The following is a 21,764-nucleotide window of genomic DNA, read 5'->3' as shown; positions in this document are numbered from 1 at the left end:
CACCCTACATTTTCTCCTCCTTTTCAGCTTTGGCCAAGTTGAGTTTCCAATAGCAGAGTGGCCCATGATGCCGGGAGACCCTGTTTTCCACACTCTGAGGTCCTGGGAAGTTCTGTGCAAATGGATTTTTAAAAAAAAAAATTTTTTTTTAAGTTTATTTATTTTTGAGAGAGAGACAGAGTGCAAGTTGGGGGGGGGGGGGGAGCAGAGAGAGAGAGAGAGAGAGAGAGAGAGAATCCGAAGCAGGCTCCAGGCTCTGAGTTGTTAGCACAGAGCCCAATGCGGGGCTCAAACTCACCAACTGCAAGATCATGACCTGAGCCAAAGTTGGAGGCTTAACTCACTGAGCCACCCAGGCGCCCCTGTGCAAATGGGTTTTAAAATAAACTAACTCATATGTAAAATATGTGAGAAGAGTTGTATATCTAAAGGGATTCAGTGGTGGCTTTTTGTGAATCCCAAAGCTGTGCGTTCAGCTACAAGTCTCTTCTTGAGGAGCTGCCATGTTCAAGGCCATGGGACTCAAACGGTGACTAGATCAGGAAGGCTCACGGTCTTGTGGGGAAAGGAGGTGAGCACGGGGCAAGTTGTAAAAAACAAAACACAACAAGATGCACATACCCCAATGATTAGTATCTACCTGGATAAATGATCATAGAATGAATACAGCTGTGTAAGTACCACTCGGGTCTAGAGAGGGAACATTACCAGCACCCAGAAGCCCCCCAAGTGCCCCCTGCCAATGAACAAAGTAATGATACTGATTTGCCTTCTCCCTCCCAAAAACAAAAGTTGCCGTTGCTTCACTTCCTTGCCAACACTTGATATTGTCGATCGTTTACATTTTAGCCACTGTAGCGGGCACGTGGCAGTATCTCATTGTGGTTTGAATCAGAACCGGATTTTAGGGGCGCCTGGGTGGCTCAGTCGGTTGAGCGTCCGACTTTGGCTCGGATCATGATCTCGTGGTTCGTGGGTTCGAGCCCCGCATCGGGCTCTGTGCTGACAGCTCAGAGCCTGGAGCCTGCTTCGGATTCTGTGTCTCCCTCTCTCTCTGCCCCTTCCCCGCTCATGCTCTGTCTCTCTCTGTCTCTCAAAAATGAATAAACATTCAAAAAAAATTTATAAAAAAAAATCAGAACCGGATTTGATGTTAGAATAACAAAGTCGTGTGATATTCTCATGTCTGGGCATCGCAGAGCAATTCACAGTCATTGCAAAGGAAGATGGTGAATTTCATAATGAAGTATCTGTGGGGCCGTGAATGGAAAAAGAAGCTCCTTCTCCCGCTGAGAAGGTTGTCTGGGGAGAGGCTGGGGGTCAGGTTCTGTCTAGGCTCAAGGACTCCCAAGCGTAGCACTGGGTCCCCTTATTCACATAAGCTCCTCCCCAAAGCAGACACCAGCTTCCCTAGACACCTGCTGAAGCCACTAGACCCAAACTCTCCTATGTTGTCCTGGCTGTTAAATCCTGCCTTCTTGCTATTTACTACGCTGGGTGGGAAATCTATGCAAATGCTTTATTTTGGAAAAATGCTTGGGATGACCGAAAAAACCCTAGACCTCCCCAGAGCTGGAGGCGGCTGATGCTGCTGGCAGGAGCTGGTGGGCTGCCCTGTGGGATGGAAAGCTTGGGCCGGTCCATCGGTCCATCGGTCGCCCAGGAGGGATGGCGGGTGGCAAGCTTTTAAGTCGAGAGCCCCTCAGGAGAAAGGAATTAAAGTGTAGAGTGTGCGCCCTGCTGAGCTTTTCTGAGGTGAAGCTGCCAGAGCAAGAGGTGTGAGGACGATGCAGGTGAATCGCCCCCAGGGGCTGGGCCCGCCCAGATTTATGGGGTGACCTCCACTGGCCTTTCCCAGGCAGGAAATGGGCTGTTGGCTAATGCCTTTCCCCTGCCACACGCACCTGCAAAGGCCAGTTGGTAGTATTTTAAAATAACTTACTAGAATGAAATTTCTGTGTTTTCATTTGGATAGTTGCCCAGTCATTGGCTTTGTGCTTTTTGATTCAAGAAAGAAATGGGTTCAAATATCCAGGACCTCAGAGTTCAATCTCTCCTCCTCTGTCTCCATCTCTGTCTCTGTCTGGCTCCGTCTCTCTCTCGGTCTCTCAGTCTCTCTCTTTCTCTCTCTCTCTCTCACACACACACACACACACACACACACACACACACACACACCCCTGTGTTTCATCCTGGGGGAGAAAGGCATGTAGATACCACAGGACACTGCAGAGGATGTAATCCTCTAAATCTTAGTTCAACCAGGTTTCCTCAAGTGTCTCTCCCCCTCCCCACCCACCGCCCCGGGCAACCTCTGCTTGCTCCTCCCTCCCCAGTGCACAGTGACTGCTAAACTACTGGGCGTTGTTAATTCTAATGTCATTTGTCTGAAACTGACGTTTCTGGCAGAAGAATCGTGTAACGGGTTTGGCTTTGCTCTTGGCCTGACTTCGTTTTGCAAGGCTGCTCCCGGGGACTCGTTTTCTGTTCCCTCCCTCCTGTCTGTGGATCATGCAAATGGCAGTGCCTGGAAACCTACTATGGGTACTTATGCCTGGTGCTTCCCTGGCCACCATGAGGAGCTCCTGCTGGGTCTATAACAGGTGGGAATACTGCCTGCGGGCCATTGCAATTCCTTCCCCTGGGGCCTTGAGACGACTCTTCTTGAGAAGTTCAATGTGGAGCCAGGTTCCTGCTGTCTTCAGGAACTGTGCTCCAGGTCTGGGCTGCTGTTCTGGGGTCTCCCAACCCCTACAGATACACATAAGGCCACTGGGGTGCCTGGGGAAGCTCTTAGGCTTTATTTCATTTTAATTTTAAAAAATTTTTCTTAAACTTATTTATTTTAGTAATCTCTGCACCCAGCGTGGGGCTCGAACCCACAACCCTGAGATCAAGAGTTGCATTCTCTTCTGAGCCAGCCAGGCGCCCCTCTTAGGGTTTATTTTAGTAAACTATTACGTACGTGCAGAAGGAAATTTGAATTTCTGCTTGCACAAACTCTTCTCATGTGAAGGGGCTTTAAGTGTATCTTTAAGTCATCCGAGCAATTTGCTTTATTTTTTTTTATTTTTTTTAAATTTCAGCCCTCGGGACTTTATCACTCCTGGAAATCACAAATATTTTCACATCAAATAACAGTCGTTGCAAATGTCTTAAAATACTATTTATGCTCGTTACTGCTTTGGCCTTCCAGTATTTATTGCCGGATATTGTCATTTAGTGCATTTGAAAAGGAGCACAAATATTGCTATGCCACACTTTGTAAATATGTTGACAACCATGTCAATTATCATTAGTTTCCTTTTGAAATCTTACATAGTTATCTTTTTTCTTTCTGTTCAGAAGCATTTGGGGCACCTGGGTGGCTCAGTTGGTTAAGCGTCAGCCTCTTGGTTTCGGCTCAGGGCATGATCTCACGGGTTCATGAGTTCGAGCCCCATGTTGGGTTCTGTGCTGGCAGCCGGGAGCCTGTTTGGGATTTTCTCTCTCTCTCCCTCTTTCTCTGCCCCTCCCCTACTTGCTCTCTCTCTCAGAATAAAGAAATAAGTAAACTAAAAGAAAAGTACTAATGTGAGGTAGAGTTCTTGGGAACCTATACAGAACCCGGTGAGAGGACCCCCAATGTATTACCTCGGGAGGGATCCATGGGTCTGCCTTAGTGCTTATGCAGGAAGAGCGGGAACTGCGTATTTTCCTTGCAGGCTCTCGCAACCTCTGCACTGGAAACAAGACTGTTCTAGTGCGTTCGCTCTCCACTCAGGCAGCTTGCTGCTTCCACCTGGCAGCCCCCTCAGCTTTCCCTTTACTTGTCTTAAGCCCAGCTGCCTCCCCTGCCAATGGAGCCAGCCACCGCACCTACATCCCGCGTGAGCGTGAAAGTAGAGGAGTTAATTTAACACAGCTGATCACGCCCTTCTCCTCGGCTTCTAGAACGTTCTCTTCAGTTCTCCTCACTCGCTGGGCATTCCCCCTCTGGCTGCTGGCTCCATCCGCCTCATCCTTCCAGCCTCGAAACGTGAGTCTCTCTTGGCCTCTTTGATTCCTCATGTGTGTTCACTTGCAACGTGGTCCTTTCTAGCCGCTGGCTTGCACGGCATTCCTGGGCCGATGGCTCCCAGAGTGACCTCTTCCTGAACTCCGGCTTTGTATATCCAAGACCCACTCCACGTCTCCACTTGAGGCAGCTCAGACCAAACACCTGGAGAACGATTTAGTCTCCCTTCCGGGACCAGAAGCTTTTCTTTCCGGATTCCCCTTCATTTTAGAAAATAGCAGCCCCATTTTTCCAGGTGATCCAGGCTCAAATCTTGGCATTATCCTTTATGCCTTTTTTTTTTTTTTTTCACACTCACACCAAGCCTGCCAGTAAATCCCACTGGCTCTGCCTTCCGGTGCATCCCGATTTCTTCCCCTTCCAACCTGCCACCTGGTCCAGACCCACATCTCCTGCCTGGATTGTCGCCATTCATGCCGTTCCCTTTGCTGGGCAGGGAGAAAGCAAGGAGGGACCAAAGCAGGGAGAAGCAGGGTGGCACTGTGGCCAACCATGGGACTTTGGGGTCGGACACCGAGGAGTGAAAATCCTGGCCCTGTCTTCAGTTTATCGCTATAAGGTAATGGACGGTTACCACACAGGTTGTGAATGAGCCATAGTTGTTAAATTGTTTCCATTTAGGGCGACAGTGGCTGACACGAAAGCAGGCTTCTCTGGGAACTCATGAAAGCAGTCAAGGTGTGTCATCCAAGAGGGGACACTCAGGTGCTCTGAGTACAGGAGGGGTGTGGCTCCATCTTAGGAAGTGGCTTCCCAGAGTCAGGGATGGGGACAAAGCGTTCACAGGGTGGAGGTTTCCAGTGTCTGTTCACAGAGGGCCCGGGAGGGTCTGGAACACGACGTGGATGACTGGGGATGCACGGGCTGTGGCCTGGGAGGAGCATCGGGAGGCCCTGGGCTGTAAAGGCATCGACGCTGGCCGTCAGTGGGTAACAAGGTGTCCCCAAGGACTAAAGGCTCCTGCAAATCCAGGGCCTCCCTTAGTGCTGGGGCCCTGGGACCTAAATGCAGGGTAGGGAACCAGAAAACATGGCTGGCTTTAGACCTCTCTGGATCAGAGCCAAGTTTGATTTGATTTAGAGAAGCAAAGAAATGTAGCATTTCTTATCCCATAAGGGTCTTGCTGTAATTTAAATCCGTAACAACTGTCCGACTCAAGTTTCCTTTTTATTCTGAAATTTGGGGTTGTGTGTTATACCTCCAAAAGGAGACCAGACTGTTGTCAAAGCAGACTTAGTTAAGACCAGCCAGTCCCAAAGATTTGGGCAAAACCAAAAACATGCATCTAAGTGACGGCCCTGGTGGTAATGTGGCAAAGAGGGGCTGGAGCAGGGCCTGGCACTTGTGTTGGGAGTGAAGGAGGAGACTGGGAACTCATCCCTATACCCCGTTACTTGAGGGAGGGAGTCAAGGTCTTGTTCAGATCTACTTCCTGTTTGGGCTGGCCAGGCTATAGGACAGAGCCATCCATGTGTCACCGTCTTGTGTGTCACTTCCTGCTTCCTATGGGGCTTCAAATTTGGACCTCGGGGTCTGACATCACATTTCATCAACCCAGACAGAGCCAGAAGCTCTGTGGGATGATGATTGTGGAAAGAGCCGTATGTGGTCCTGAAATAATCGCTGAATTATTTGCAAATAGTCTGGACACAAAAGTAATGAGACTATGGGTCACGTTGCTACTTGAGTGAACGTATTTGTCCCCTGCTCACCTGTCTTTTAATCCTGGGTCTTTTACTCACTGGCGCTGTGACCCTGGGCAAATACTGGTCAAGTAACTTATCTCTTTATATTTTCATTTCCTCCTTTGTTTCTTTTTTTTTTTAAAGAATATTTTTAAAGTTTATTTATTTTGAGAGAGAGAGAGAGAGTGAGTGGAGGAAGGGCAGAGAGACAGGTAGAGAGAGAGAGAATCCCTAGCAGGCTCTGTACTGTTAGCACAGAGCCCAATGCCAGGCTTGAACCTGTGAACTACGAGATCCTGACCTGAGTGGAAGTCCAATGCTTAAAGGATTTAACTTCCTCCTTTGTAAAATGAGGTTAAGAATAGCATTTATCTCATTGGACCAGATTAGTAAACAAAAAGAATGAACTGGGCGTATAGTAAGTGCTCAATAAATTCTAATCACTATTATTATTGGTCTTTCACCTGAGTAGGAGATACGGACATATTTAATTTAGTTGTGACAGAATTCGAGAAAGAGTTTGAAAAAAGAAACCTACTTTTTTTCTTTAATGTGTACTATTACCTAGAATAACTTCACCAGGCACATTCTAGACCATGACCATCAAGGTAGGACTAACAGAACATCATGCTATTTTTAGATTTTCTTTGCCTTCTTTATTGGTTCAGATTGATTTATTTGTGTAATTTAAACCGTAGGTTAAAATTGCTGGTTTCAACCTGCACGAAATGATGACGTTTCGGGTGTAAATCCCTGGTCTGAAAGGGATGGCAGATCCCAGCCCGCGTAGCTTCTCTGAGGTCAGATAAAAGCTAAAATGGACCGCACCTGTCCTTCTGAACAGACATGGCATTTGTTGCCTGGGGTCTGAAGGTCAGCAATAAACAGTACGGAGCTGCTCCATTAGTCCCTAATTTTTCATGCTGTTACGAGTCAGCAGTGGTGCAGTTCAGTAGCTCTAACTGGTAAGGCCCAAAGGGACCAGATGGGCTCTCAGTGCTTGTACATTACTGGTGAGAGCTTCCCGTCTGGGGGAGACACCAATGGCAGGAGAAGCCCATGGCGGCTGGGATTCCCCGTCACCATCTCAATGGCCTGGTCTGAGGGCCTGGAGGACCTTGTCAGGAGGAAGCATGAAGTTCGTAGAGTATAAACCCACCTCTGGCCTTACTGGATCCCGGGGCCCCAGGCTGCGGCCTGCCTGGCCTCTTGACCCTTGTCCTGGAGCCTCCCCTTCTAGCCCCCCTGGTCCTGGGGCAAGGATTTCACCAGGCCACAGCAGCAAGCCTGGCCAGTTGGCTCCGGGTCTGTGCTGACCTGTTGTGGCTCTCTTCCCTGCAGGCAGTAATGCTAGGACCCTGGAGCCCTGGTGGCCCTTCTACAAAACCCCTTGAGAATGGAGGAATTCGTGAAAGTGCCACTCTGTGGGTAGGTCTCAGTCTCCACTCTTCCCCCAACAGGGTATTTTCTTTACACGTTCAGAACTTGAGGTTCGGGACAGAGACAAGAGCAGGGCACCATCAGGGCACATCATGGGCAAGGCTGTGGAATGAAGGACATGGAACAGGACCAAGCTCCCCGGACCAGCTAATGGGACAGCTGTAAGAGTCTGAGTGTGAGTGAGTGAGTGTGTGTGTGTGTGTGTGTGTGTGTGTGTGTGTGTGTGTGTGTGACCACGTACAGCTCTGTGACCACGTGATTTAGATCACAACCAGAAAACATCATCAATGTTCTGACAGCAGTCAGAGCTCATGTGGCCCTGTCAGCAGTTCTTTCCGGCTAAAGAAGTCAACAGACTCTGGTACCTGCTCTGAAGGCAGCTGGCATCATGCTTCTGTCCCCAGAAAAGCCAGCGGTGATCTGCGGGGCAGTCGGGCTTGAGCCGTGCTCCTAACTGGGCTTCTTGCCAATGCCTAGGGAGCCAAGCGGCCAGGCGCCTTTTGCTCTTTTTTCTTCTGACTTTTGCTTCCTTACTAGTGGAGGCTACCAGGAGAAAACGACCGTTATCTTTACTTTGTGATTTAAAGCAATTATCTTTTCCCCCAGGGACCCCGTACTTCCTGCCCTGCCTCTGGGCTTAAGCTGGAGTGACTGTTCTTGGTGAATATCCCTCAAGCATCATTTCCATGAATATCAGCCTGGCCCTCCTCTGATTCTCCCATCATATGTGGGTTGTGGCCACCCTCTGAGGGTCCCCATTGCTTGGCGATATGGAGTCCTGACAGTAGGTTGTGGTTACAAGACCTTAGCAGACAGAACAGACTGGAAACAGAAACAAATACTGTCCATTTCATTAACAACCACATCCAAGAGGTTTATTCCTGTATCGCAAACAAACCCCACTGACCCAACTCCCAAGTCGCTTTTCATTCAGCTGTTAATTAAATCACCCACATAAATACATATAATAAATACAAAAACAGAAAGGATTTTTTTTTTTAAGTCTTTGGTATACAGAGCTTTTCTCCCCTCTCCTATTTTCCCTTCCTTCCCTGTGTTCTCAGCCCACTCCCTCATACTCATATTAATTCCTCTGGACAAAAAAGTAGCCCGGAAGTAAACTCTGTGCCGGGACCCTGCATCGGAGCCAGTCTGGGTCCTGGTGCCGCTGTGGACTCGGGGAGGGACGGGCCCCGGGGACTCACACATAGTCGTTCAGTCTGTACCCGCTGAGCGAGGCCGAGGTGGCCGAGGGGGCCCGGTTGTCCTTGAAGGCGGCGGGGGGCCGGTAGGCGGGTGCGGTGGCCGTCGCGGCCCTGGGCTGGGCCTGGTAGGGCCTGGAGGGCCCCTCGTCCTGGCAGGACAGGCAGAGCAGCGTGCCGCCGATGAGCGACAGGGACGAGGAGATGAAGCCGAGGTACAGGGCCTGCCCGATCTCGAACTTCATGCCGCTGGGCAGCAGCGGGTTGTAGAAGTTCTGCACCACGTCGTTGGTGGTCCAGGACACCGCCACCAGGCAGAGCAGGCCGGCCAGGATGAAGAGCGCGCCGCCCAGCACGGCGAACGTGGTCTTGGCGGGCGTGCCCTTGGCGCAGCGCGTGCACTTCATGCCCACCACGGCGCAGGCGCAGGCCACGCCCGAGAGCAGGCAGGAGATGACCATGAGCGCGCGCGCCGCCTGCAGGTCGCGGGGCAGCGCCAGCAGCGAGCGGTAGATCTGGCACTGGTAGATGCCCGTGCTGTGCCACACGCACTCCATCCACAGCCCCTTCAGGTAGGACACGGCCGTCAGGATGTTGGTGCCCACGTGCGCCGTGCGGCGCCAGTGCGGCAGGATGGTGGTGATCAGCGTGCCCACCAGGCCCAGGAAGCTGAGCAGGAAGCCCAGCAGCTGCACGGCGGTGCTGGCCATGGCCCCGGTGGCCGGCTGCCGGGCTCGCTCAGGCGCCCGCCGGAGTCCTAATGAGGCGGGAGGCGGGGCAGGGAGAGAAGGGAAATGGGTTAAAGATTATCTTGCTGCGTTTATTTCTGCCCCCGAAACTGAGTTCTCCGTGGGCAGTTGCTATGACAATTAACATATTTTTAAAAACAGTTTCCGACACTTCATTGGGTGCAAGGATAAGCTGCCTGTCCAAGACATTTTCCCTGCAAGTCCAGAAGGGGAAGGGATGACAGCAGAAATCTGGCCTGCCTGCCCTTCCCCAGCGCCCCCCTCCCTGCCCCGCAAGGGCAATCCAGAGCCCCAGTTTCTGATCTATCAGCACTTAGCAAGCCGGCGTGGAAAGTTCTACCTTCTGCCTACCCTTAAACACTTCGGCTGCGTTTGAATCTCATTTCGTGCTGCTTGGTCCGTAATCACTTCCATTGTTAAACCCACACGTGGACTGACAAGAGCTAAGGTGTGTGCTACCTGTGCCTGAGAAATTAGCCCCAGACTGCCTGTCAGGATGAAACGTCTCCCAAAAGGGGGTGACTTCCCTGGGCTCTCAGAGAGGGAAAGGTTTAATACCCACAGGCAGGTCTGACGCTTTCTTCCAGAAGCCCAGAGCTGGATGTGAACTTCGAGATTGCGCACTGATGTCAGGGGCCAGGGAGTGACCAAGGTCACAGCTCCTTAGGTGCCGGGGCCAGAACCACAAACCAGGGCACCTCCCCTCACACCTGTCTGCGGAGCGGTGTGCTTGTCGCTACCTGACTTGCAGAGAGACGGGAACGCGGAGCCATTTCAGAGGTTTCAGAAATTCTAACCATGGCCAAACCCAGAACGCTTCTTGGGGGCAAGGACCCGGTATGTATGTAGTGCCAGACGAATAGGGGACACTCAGGAAGAGTTGGAAGGGAGGAAGGAGAGAGGCAGGGAGGCAGGGGAAAGGACGCGACGAGGAGAGGAAGGGAGGAGGGAAGGCGGGCAGGTGAGTAGAAAACCCTGGTGAACACCACTGGGTCCTCTCTCCTGCCCGGGCCAGGGTACCAATCCACCCTGTCACCCCCACCCGCTGAGTGACTCGGGGTGTCTGTCTGGGCTCAGCTTCTTTCTCTAACATGAGGGAGCTGGACTCCATGGCCCCAGAGTGTTTCCTGGTTCTGGAAGCTTCTCTGCTGAAGACAAGTCACTTCAGCATCCCAAACCAAGGAAGAACTCAGTGGGCAAAACCTACTTCCTTCCTCTCAGTTAAGCGCAGGAAGGCTGCAGGGAGCGAAATGTGGGCTGGGGGGCATCTCCCAGGCAGCACAGAGGCTCACTGAGACTGTCTTTAACCCTGGGTCCCCTTGTGGAGAAACCCCCTACTAAATTACAGCGCAGGATTTGGTTAGTGACACAAGTGACATTGCCACGGGGGGCCCGTACCGTCATCTTGCGGGATTTAGAACTACTGGGCTTCGATGTCTCAGCATTGCAGCGGGTATTTCTTAGTTCCATGCTGCTTAACAGACAAACAAAACTAGGGGACAACGAAACAGTGTGGTGCCCAGCAGGACACGCAGTGGTCAATGTTAGGGTTTTCACAGGCGTTTTAAATGATGCTTTCTTCAGGACGCGGTGGTCTCCACACGCATTTCGCCCTGACAGGCCACCTGCGCCTTGTCATGATGCTGGCTTTCTTTAGACTCTGCTCCAAGGCTTCTTCCCTCCACTTAGCGAGCACCCACTCTGTGCAGGGGCTGGGCTCGGGGTGGGGGGCGCCCGACAATCTCTGCTGTCCAGAGCAGGGCGGGGCCGGCTGTCTTGCAGCCACTGCGGGGGGGGAGATGGCACCCGGGTAGGGGGTCACTCTGATGGATGAGGCAGGGCTGCTGCAGTGAGCCCCCCGCCCCATGTGCTGAGTGCCCCAACAGAGCTACCACCAAAAGTGCCCATTTCTGGGCCTGAGGGATGCCGGGCACTTCGCAGAGCACTGACATAACGACATAAAATTTGTCCCCGTAGTAACCCGGTCATGCAGCGACTGTTCATCCTGTTTTACACATGGGGGAACCGGGTGCAGGGGGTGAAGTTCTCTGCCTGGCCTGGCTGGTCTTTTCCCTGGTTTAATTCCTCCTTCAAATGCTACGCTTCGCAAGTCAATAGGACGGACGTTGGCATGAAGACTGAGGAGTGGTGTCATCAGTGTATTTTGGAGAGTCAACACTTGTCCCACTTGTCCCCGGAGAACATTAGTCTTGATCCTTTTGCAGTGGTTCAGGTGGCCAGGGTGACCCAACGGTTCTGGTTTGCTGGAGACTGAGAGGTTGCCCAGGGCAGGGGACTCGCAGTGTGAAACTGGGACAGTCCCAGGCCAGCCTGGACAGTCGGTTCCTACACGTAGCCTGGAGGCTCCCAACTTCTCCAAGTGGCCTTTGAGATCCTTCCAGTCCTGCATGGAGGTTGTCCCCAGGCTGATGGCCGCTCAGGCTGTCCCTGGTCCTGGCCATTCTGAGGCTTCTCAAAGCTCTTGCTTGTCAAGGTCAATCATTAAGTACACTGATCCTCAAGAATGTGGCATAAAAGCTAAGCCTGCTTGACCCCGTTAGTCTAGGGAAGTGGACCAGAAGTTTATTGGAGGTCTAAATATTTATGGAGAGCTGTGACTGCTAATTTTAGAAACCATTAGGTTGCTATTTTTAAACTTGTACTAGAAGGATTTGCTAATTTAAGAAGTGAGTGTTAATGAGCCCCCAACTCCCAGACACCAGCTCCCCACCCCTTCCCTGGAGTTCCCAGCAGCTGCTACTGACATTAGGTCATAATTCAGCTTCCCAGCAACCACTTTTCTCCGTGGGGCCATTCAATGGAAAAACAATTTCAAATGAACGCATCTCCTCGGAAACCACCTAAAACCATCCCTGATGCTCCGGAAGGATGTTGCCCAAGCATGCCTCCCAAGAGGGGCAGTGCATACAGGACCCGCCGGCCGTGTAGAGTTGCAGCTGGCTTCACCTGCGGGCCACTTTTTCCTGCAGACGTGTGCGTACTTGTGGAAGCGTGCGCTAGAGAGATGTGAGTCCAAGACAAACATGGTTCTAAGAATCAAGTTCCAAAAAAGACCTTGACCGCCTGGGTGGGTGAGGCTGAGCGTAAGGAGATAATGCATTCCAGGAATAAATGTTGTGTCTTGCATCTGGGTTTGCAAAGCCTCCAAAGCACACTCCTGGGTGGGCAATCCGTGGCTTAGGTGTGTGCTTGAGCAGGATGTGGGATGGTGTTTCCCAGCGAGTGTTTCTTGCCACGCTGTGTTTGCAGGATGTCTCCTGTGAGGATGTGAAGGTCAGGTGGGTCTGTCGAAAGCCGGTAACCACAGACCTTCTCACCGCCCTTACTATGCAGGTGTGCACTGTGAACTTCTAGAAAATGCCGCGCGGCATTTCCTAAACTTGCTTGACTAGAGACATCCTCTCCTGACTTTTCCAGGGAATGGCCTGAAGTCAAATCACTTCGGCAAGCAGGCTGAGAGGTTATAAGTCCCTTGAAAGTTTCATGGGGCAGTGATGAGCTAGAATTGCTAAACGAAAAACCAAAAACCAAAAAACCAATTTGGTTTTCGGGAAGGTGCATGAGCACAGACAGGAAGGCCAGCAGGATGTAGGGTTTGCCCTCAGCAGGGTCTCAGAAAGCCCCGGGGCTATAAAGTAACATGAAAATCCTCGAAGGCCAGCTGTGAAACACACCAGGGCACGCTCGGCCCCTCAAACTGGATCTGGTTTTATGAGCACCAGATCTGAAAGGTGAGGGGTTTTTTCCATATAAACTTTTATGGTGCTCCTTCCTCTGTTGTCTGTGAGCTACATTCCTTTTTTTTTTTTTTTTTTAAAGGAAATAAATAATTTAAAAAAAAAAAAAGGAGCAGGAACATGGCATAGTCTCTCCATTACATTCAACCTCCCAGCCCGCCTGGAGTCTAGCTGCGTCAGCTTTGGAGCTTTGTCTCCTAATTAGGCGTCAACAGTGGGGGCCAGTGGGGACAGCCTGGCTGGGACAAGGGACAGACACAATGTTTGCCTACCCCTGCTCCTGCTTTTTTACTGTCCAGTGTCCCTGGGCACATCCATTCTTCATTTTTTCTGGTCTCCCGAAGACCTTTCTCCTGCTGGATAAGGTGTGAGCTCAGGCCTCCCTGCCCCCCAGGCTGCCTGGAGGGGTGCAGATGTGAGGCCAGTAGGACCTTTGAGTCACACGATGTCCCCATCCCGCAGAAGTCTCACCTTTGGCTACTTTAGCTCTCCTGTGGACACACGGGGCTCGTTGGCCCTTCCCCACCCACACTACTGAAGGGCATGTCAGACCCGGCGTGGGAGCGGTGCGGCCCGTGGGGAAGGAGGTTCATGAGCCAGGCGTGTGGGAATTTCTTTACCCAGAACCCCCTGGGCTCATGTCTTGGTGAAGAGGTGGAAGATTCGGCCACTCAGCCTCTTTTTAGGTTTGGTCTGCCCTGCAGTGGGAGATATCAAGCCATCTGGGAACGGGCCATCACACACACCTCATCACACACATTACACTGTCCCCAAGGGCTCCTGACATGGGGTTGGATCCACTGTGGAGACAGCATACAACCTTGTTTCCTAGCACTTATCAAGAAAGAGGAAGAGCTGCCTTTAAATGAAAATGGTCCTTGGACCTTGAAAGAATGCAGAATTGTCTCAACCTTGATGTTCAGCAGTTTAAGAAAATGGCTCAAAAAACTGTCTGTTCTTGTTGCCCCAGCTAGCTTGGCTGTGCATTATTGCTTAGATATTTCACAAATGCTACAACTTGGGAACTAAGAATAAACTCAAGGAAGATTTGGATTCACCTTAATGATATAAATGAGCAAAACTAACATGAGAAAAGAAAGACCTTTTATGCTATATCCGAATAATTGGATTGGACTCCAGCGGCAATAGTCTAGTATTTCCTAAGCACATGCTGGCTGCCGTGTTCCTTATTAACGTACAAAGCAAATGGATCTCTTTCCTAGAAGCTGGAGGTGCGATTTTAGTACACCTTCTTACACAAATATATAAGAATTACGAGAAAGTGATCAAGTAATACCTTTGAAAAACCATTTCATATTCATTCAGAATGGGCCACACTGTGGGGTTTTTTGGCTCTAAAAATGAAGTTTCCTTCATTACAGCTCCAAACATTCTATAACTTTCCTTGGGTTCTTTTTCAGACTGGCAGGCATCTGGATTTTAAGTTTATGAGGACTTCTCTGCCCTCTACCCATGTTGTAGAACTGCAGTCTTTCTGTGACAGGCAGAGACAGAATAATTGTATGACTAACTTCTTACTACCATGGTGTTTAGGGCTTGCTCATGTCATCCAGGGATATCAGTGTGAAACATCTTTCCCACATCATAGAGAAATGACAATTTATAGATTAAATTTTTCCCCTCTCTTTTGGAGGACTAAAGAAAAACCTATTTTTCATAATAAGAACTGGTTTGGGGAGAAGCCCGTGTTAATACAAATGAAAACCATGGGTATGTGGTCAGATGCTTGTAGAGACCATTTTCAACTCAGCGAGACTGAGCAATCTATTGATTTAGTGAAAACTCCAAGTTTAAGTAACCACAGTCATAAAAATTCCAAACCATTTCTCAGGAGGCATTATCTCTCTAATTCCAACTCACCAACTTTCATTAGAAGCCATTAAAAATACAGCAGATAGATATTTCTAAATGAAATGATCAGATTTCATTTAATAAAATACATTGGTGCCTTTGCATAGCTGTTTTTCCTGACAAGATAGTTGTCTAGATTTGCTATGTTGTTGTTTTTCCCTTTTCAAGGTATAGGTGAATAAAAACCTGTTAGACAAGAAAAATATTAAAAAGTAAAAAGACACAGGTTATAAGAATATTGTCTAGAGAGTCAAAGATTAGATGATTCAGTTAAAACGTTCCATGGGAAAGCTTTATATAATAAAGGATGTTATGGGTTGAATTATTATCCCCCCCCCAAGAAGATAATGTTGAAATCCTAATGTCTAGTGCCTCAGAATGTGCCTTTATCTGGAGATAAGGTCATTGCAGATATAACTGCAGATAAGCTCATTATAATATAGTTAAGATGAGGTCATACTGGACTAGGGTAAGCTTCTAAACCAATAAGACTGGTGTTCTTATAACAAGATGGACTTGCGAGCACACAGAAAAACAGGGAGGACGCCATGTGAGGAAGGAGACAGAGATTGCAATATTATGTCTATAAGCCAAGAAATGCCAAGGTTTGCCAGCAACCACCAGAAGCGGGGAGTGGAACAGAGTTTCCCTCACAGTCCTCAGAAGGAACAAGCCCTGCTGACACCCTAGTTTTGGACTTCTGGTCTCTAGAACTGTAAGAAGATAAGTATCTGTTGTTTTAAGCCACCCAGTTTGTGATACTTTGTTACAGCAGCCCTAGGAAGCCAGGACAGGGGACTAGCTGAATGGCAATATGCGGAGTTGTAGAAAAAAAGCACTCATGTCTGAATAGAAGTGGGTCCTTTCTAGAACGGGTATTGAGCACAGTCTGGTGGCTTCACATCTGTCATGGAAAACAACAAGGCAGTAGTTAGCTTTGTGCCCCAAGGCATAGAGGACAGAATCTATGGAGAAGGAAGAATTTGGAAGACTCGTTGTAGTTGTGGAAACTCAAGAGCAAGTGCCAACTACAGTAAGTAACCCAAAGAGCAATCAGATGACTCAACCTCTCCAGATTGGAAAAGTGTATGAATCCACGGATCCCAGCCTGCCAGACTTTCCCTTGGAAATCCAGTAGAGCTCAGTGGGACCTCCCTTTGGGGCTTAACGTCAAAACAGAAATGAAAACAAGCAAGAGGACATTGTCCTAGCTGGACTGGTAACCTCCATGAACAAGTAACTCTTCCATGAAATTTTTAAGCTTGTGAAAATGATTTATCTGGGCAATGAACTGGAAACATTGCAGTGATAAAAAATGTAGTGTTAAATGAAAACATGAGACTGAGATTTACTAATGTTAAATAAAATACGGTTAAATACAATGTCTAATGCTCATTCTCTATAAATTTAGCTTTCTGAACCCAACTTCACAGATGCTGTTAGTTATTAATGATCAGAATAAAAATAACCACAGCAAATGTAGCGAGTGGCTTGTGATGTGCCCAACATGTGCTAAGCGCTTCCGTTGGCATTAACTTATGTAATCCTTCAAGAAACCTATCATGTGTATGTTGTCCTCATTTACAGGTGGGGAAACTGAAGCTTAGGTTAAGTAACTTGCCCAAGGTCACGCCTGGGCTATTTCAGGGAAACCTGTGATCATCCAGGTAGGAGATGCCGGCAGTGACAAAAGTGAGTGCTAGAAGTGTTTCACTGATGAGTTAGCTATGGGGTGTGAGAGACAGGTGTCAAACATAGCCCCAAGGTTTCTGCTTGGGCAGCTGAAGAATGGAGTTGCCACGTATTGAGAAGGTGAAGACAGTGGGAGGTGGAAGAATCTGGGTTTGGAGGGTGATGGGCACAAAAGAGGAGTTTTGTTTTGGACATGTTGAGTTTGGGATAGCTGTCACTGCACAGGTGGGGACACCCATGGTTGGATATAGAGGTGCAGAGTTCAGCGAGGAGACTGGACTGGAGAAGGCCATTTGGGACACAACAGCATAGACTTATGATTGAAAGCCATGAGACTGGATGAGAGCCGTAGACAGAAAAGGGGAGGGCCTTGCCAGTGACTTCAGGAACCCTCCAACAGCAGAGATTGGGTGATCAGGAGGACCCAGTAGCATGGGGCACGGGAGTGGCCACAAGGGAAGAGGCAACCCAGAGTGGTGAGTGAAGACAGACGTCCACATTGGAGAGAGTGAGCCACCGTGCCAAGTCCTCAGACAAATCAACTAATATGAGTACTGAGAAGTGATCACTGGATTTAGCAGCATGGAGGAAACTACAGACCCCGGTAGGCACAGTTTTGGTGGAGTGATTGTAATGGGTTCAAGAGAGAATCAGAATGGGGCACATGAGCCCAGAACATTGTTTTAAGGACTTGGACATCAAGTGCCCTCCCAGAGCCCCCCATAAACTTGTTCTTACCATTACAGTCCTCCTCTGGGACCCCAGCCCCTCCTGAGCACTCACTCCACCTCATGTATTAATCCTGGCCAAGAAGTTACTCCACAGGACACTTATATTTTCCCAGATGGCCCCTGAAAACATATCTCCTGTCCCTGGCCCTAACAAATAACACTCGCATTGGTAAGAATATGACTGGGTCAGCCCTCGGAGGGAGACCAGTGATACCTTCAGGCATGTGTTTTTAAAACACTTAAGAAGTTTAGAATTAATTGGGTCAAGTATGAAATTTCAGATTGCAGAATTCTTCATAAAGGCAAAGGCCTCGCAGATGAAATAGCGTGTGGTGTTTCTAGCTTAGTCTTCAGACATAATACAAAGGGCCATTTTGTGCTTTTTCTCTGAAGAGTACAGGGCACTATGGGTTACCTTTGCCTGTTCTCAGGACTGGCTACGTCATTTGCAGAAGGCAGTGCAAAATGAAAATGTGGGGCCCCTTGTGCAAAAATCATGAAGAATTCCAAGATGGCAACCACAGTGCATCAAACCAGCAGGGGCCTCTCCTGAGGGTGGGGTCCTGTGGGACCTGTTACAGATGGAGCCAGGAACTGGAGGTTGGGATTTTTCCTTATTTAAACCCATGAGTACATCTAGGTGAGATATTGAAAGGAACAGCAAACACTTTTGCAGTGTTCTGAAGAATAAAAAAATATGGTTTCATATATTTATTTTTTCTTCGTTTAAGTGTAGCCCGCTGTAAGTACTTGCCAAGGAGGAGCCTTTCGAAAACCAAGCTATTGCTGGTCTCCTGTGCCCAAGAGTGGCCTCCGATGGAAACAGACCTGTCGTTCTAAATCTGTTTTCACTTCCCTCTTGTTCCAGGGAAGCTGTTGGTGTGCGTGGTGTGGGTGTGCACGTCCCAGAGTTGAAGAGGGAACATCTGCCTCTGGGTGGCTTGCTTCTTCTTGGAGACTCTGCTCCAAGCCCCCAAGCTCTGGCAGGGCCCCCAGCCCCTAGTGAGAAGTGGCCGAGGGTTCTGAGTCCCAGCTCCTCCTTGTTCCTTCCAGAGTGCTCCTTCCAGGGTCCTCCACATAGGAGGATCTCGGAGACCAAGCCCTGGGTGCCCTCCCCAAGATCGGCCCCCAGTGGAAAATTCCCGGTGCGTTATTGCCGTTGGCAACCCGGGGCCAAGAACTGTGGCCCTGGCAGCCATCCGTCCCGCAAGCAGAGTGAGGAATATGAAGATTAGCTGAAGGGAGGAATGTTTGAGCTTAAAAGCGCCAAGAATCACCCCTGAACTGGCAAGATTGACTGTCTGCATTTTTAAAAAGACATCGGAAGAAGCCTTGAAAACAGGCTTTTAGACTTCTTGTTCTTGTGTAATGGAAGACAGTCTCTGATAGAAGAGAATGAGCCTTTGAAGAACAAAAACTGACATTCAGTTGTACTGATTTTTATCTAAAAACAAAAACAAACACCTAACTGGAAAACAAGTATTTATAGTAACATCTTCATGGTACCAGAGGACGAATCTGTGTTTCTTCCTTTTCTTTACAGATTTCTCTGTAGAGGCTTAAAAAGCATGGATCCCATTATATATGCAGGTAAGTAAAACACAGTCAGCTTAAAAGATTTTTGCAAAGCAGATGGTGCCAGATAAGAATGGAGGCTGGCTTCAGGTCTGAGTAATTTTGAGCAACCAGCTCAGCCTTACGTGACTCACCTGGCTATCTACATCATAACAGCTGCTTCCCAGAGCCGTCTAGAAGATGCTAAGATAATATATGTAATAACCTGTAAGCCCTGTAAGGACGCCCAACATATGCAAGGCCTGTGCTGCTAAAGATTTATCATCATGATGGATGAATCCATTCCCGAGTCCATCGAAGCTGCGACCCCAGCACCCGGGCTGAGCCCAGACCTGGCGCTGAGTCGCTGGAGAATGGAACCACGGGGCTCTTCTCTGGTTTCCCAAGACTTCACAACTAAACCGAGCGATTAAGAGATTTCGGACCTTGAAAACTGCAGGAATTAAATCTCTTGATGGGAATGTGCAACCAAAAAAGCCAGTGTCCTGAGTGACTCCACGGTTTGGGGACCCTGTCAGGGCACTAATCCCGGATCCCTTTCTACTTTGCCTGTGGCCCTCCCAGCAGGCCTCGGGAAGACCGCCCATCCCGGGAAGACCGTGGCAGCTGTTGGGGGTGTGGGGTTCAAGGTAGTTGAAGAATTAAGTCAGGGATCAGATTGCATGGAATTTCCCCTGTTTTACCCTTATTAAGAGAGATCTATAACTTCCCTGCCCCTTCTCCCATGCCAGTGTGTGTGTGAGCTGGTGGGAGGGGTGAGGGCCGTGGGGAGGATAAGGCTCCCACGTCTGGAAACTGAGTGCCCCGCCTGGCCCTCTTCGCAGGAGAAGCAAGCCTGTCACAGTGCAAAGGGTCAGTGACAGCGAGCTCAAGCTGACACCGCTTTGAAACACTCAACAGATTTAGCCCTAGACCCGGCAGGCAATGAAAGAGTTCTTTCTAAACACTCAGGGACGGGATCTTGTCCTTTCTGGCTCACTAGGAACCCAGCTGCCCTCACAGTCGGCTGCTGGGCTCCCCAGGGGTCCCCGGCCCACTGCAGCTGCCCTTTTGAAGGGGGGACGTTGACTGTGTCACCTGGAGAACCCTTGCCTGCCCATAGCTCTGGTAGGCGGGGGCCTCAGCCCCGAGACACATGACTGTCAACCCCAAACCCTCCCGGCTCAGAGCCTCACCCCAAACTCACATGTCTTTGCGTCCCATCCACTTCTTGGGGTCCCTTGCCAGTGGGGCTGCTCTGGACCCTGGCTGGGGCGCAGCCTGTGTGACATAGGACTCTGCAGGGACGTTGCCACCCTCCTGTCCTCCCTCTCCCTCCAGCTGGAAGCTTCAAAGCCAGAGTATTTGAGAGAAAAGTGCTACCTTGCTCTTTGAGAAGGGCTTGCGTGGGCACGTGTGTCATTGGTTGAATGGTTCACTGCCCCGTGCACGATGTGAGGCAGCTGGGCCAAGGCGGACATTCAGGACCAACCAGAAATGTCATTTCTGTACTTTGGAAAAATGCCCGATACACATAGTCATCTCCCTAAAACACCCTCCGGTCACTCTCTGGGGCTAGTGGGATAAAACCTTGACTGCCAAGCCCGGCCCGGAGGGCCGCCCACTGTCAGCCCGGCCTGCCTGCCCACACTCCCTGCACTGGGCCCACTGACGGCACACCCCTCCCCTGTATCCCTACTCACGGCTCCCCGGGGAACGGCCTGATACCCGCCGAGGATCACCTCCTGTTACCCTGTCCGCCCATCCTGCTCTGGGCCGGTCACCTGGCAGTTGTCCCCACACTGCTTGGGACTTTGATCATATTGAGCAACTCAAGGGTTTCTCAACTTGCAGGCTGCTATGCTCTGGTTGCAAATCACTGAATTTTGACCAAGGTGCAACTGTGTTTGTTTGTCTGTTTTTTTCCGGGTACAACAGCAGATACGGGCCATTAGGAGAGTCTGTTGGTAGAGTATGGAGCTGGGTGGGCCGTGGGGCACTGCATGGAAGGAGGGACGATGTGCCATGAGTTGGAGATAAGGGACAAGGTGAAATGTGAAGCCAGTGCCAAAAGAAGAAGGTGGCTTTCTTGGGATGTACAGGGAGTTTGCCTGGAGAGCCCAGTAGGGCTGGGCATAGTTCTAAAAGTTAGGACAGCACCCAAGGGTGGCTGAGGGAACCGCACTGTGCTGGGAATGCCTCCAGCCTCTCCAGGTGTGCTGCTGGTCATTCTCAGGTACAGAATTGCCGAGAACCACCATTTAACTTGATTCCTGTGTCTGTCCCTTTCTCATTGATTCCATCGTGATGGTCCAAGGGCAGGGACTCGGGCTTCTGTATTCCTTTAGCAGCACCCCTCAATCTGTGGGGCTTTGGGTGGTGCTTAAGGACAGTGAAGGGGGCACCTGGACGGCTCAGTCCAACTCTTGGTTTTGGCTCAGGTCATGATCTCACAGTTGTGAGTTCGAGCCCTATGTTGGACTGTGTGCTGGCAGTGCGGAACCTGCTTGGGATTCTCTCTCCCTCTCTCTCTGCACCTCCGCCCCCCCACCACCGCTCATGCTCTCTCTCTCTCTCTCTCTCTCTCAAAATAAATAAATTTAAAAATGTTAAAAAAAAAAAAAAATGAAGGAACTCAGCAGTGGGCAAATGACCCTGAGCGTGGACCAGAAACCTAATCCCTATGTCCCTGGCAATGGGACGGTGATGGCAGAGAGGGTGTCCCTTGGAAGTGCTGGGAGCTTGGAGTGGGTTAGAAATGTCTGTTAGATATTACTGATTGAGGATTGACCCACAACCCAAATCCACAAAGCTTTTTACTCTCTTCTCTAAAAGTAACCGTTGTAAACAAAATCTTTAGTTGAGAGGCATTCATAGGTTCAGAGCCTCTTGTGTTTAGTAAATATCATCTGTAGTAAAATGCACCTGCATGATCTATAATTTTATGCAGGGAACTTGGGGGAGTGATTTTTGTACTTTTGTCTTTGGGGGAGATTTGGCAACTGCCTTTGATTTCTTGGCACT

General features: G+C 49.8%; 1 protein-coding gene and 1 non-coding gene across 2 annotated transcripts; one reads left to right on the top strand and one right to left on the bottom strand.

Moving 5' to 3' along the window:
• Positions 1–912: 912 nt before the first annotated feature.
• TRNAQ-UUG lies at positions 913–997 on the top strand. Its single transcript has one exon. It is a non-coding gene; the product is annotated as a tRNA-Gln (tRNA).
• A 7,027-nt stretch (positions 998–8,024) lies between these two features.
• On the bottom strand, positions 8,025–9,118 carry CLDN14 (claudin 14). Its single transcript, XM_042955732.1, has one exon. The coding sequence runs from the start codon at positions 9,092–9,094 to the stop codon at positions 8,384–8,386; it is 711 nt and encodes a 236-aa protein (XP_042811666.1). The 5' UTR covers positions 9,095–9,118; the 3' UTR covers positions 8,025–8,383.
• Between the last annotated feature and the right edge of the window lie 12,646 nt (positions 9,119–21,764).

Source organism: Panthera leo, chromosome C2 (assembly GCF_018350215.1).
Source record: "Panthera leo isolate Ple1 chromosome C2, P.leo_Ple1_pat1.1, whole genome shotgun sequence".
Classification (NCBI taxonomy): domain Eukaryota; kingdom Metazoa; phylum Chordata; class Mammalia; order Carnivora; family Felidae; genus Panthera; species Panthera leo.
The sequence above is the reverse complement of the archived record's forward strand: the minus strand, read 5'-3'. Positions and strand labels throughout refer to the sequence as shown.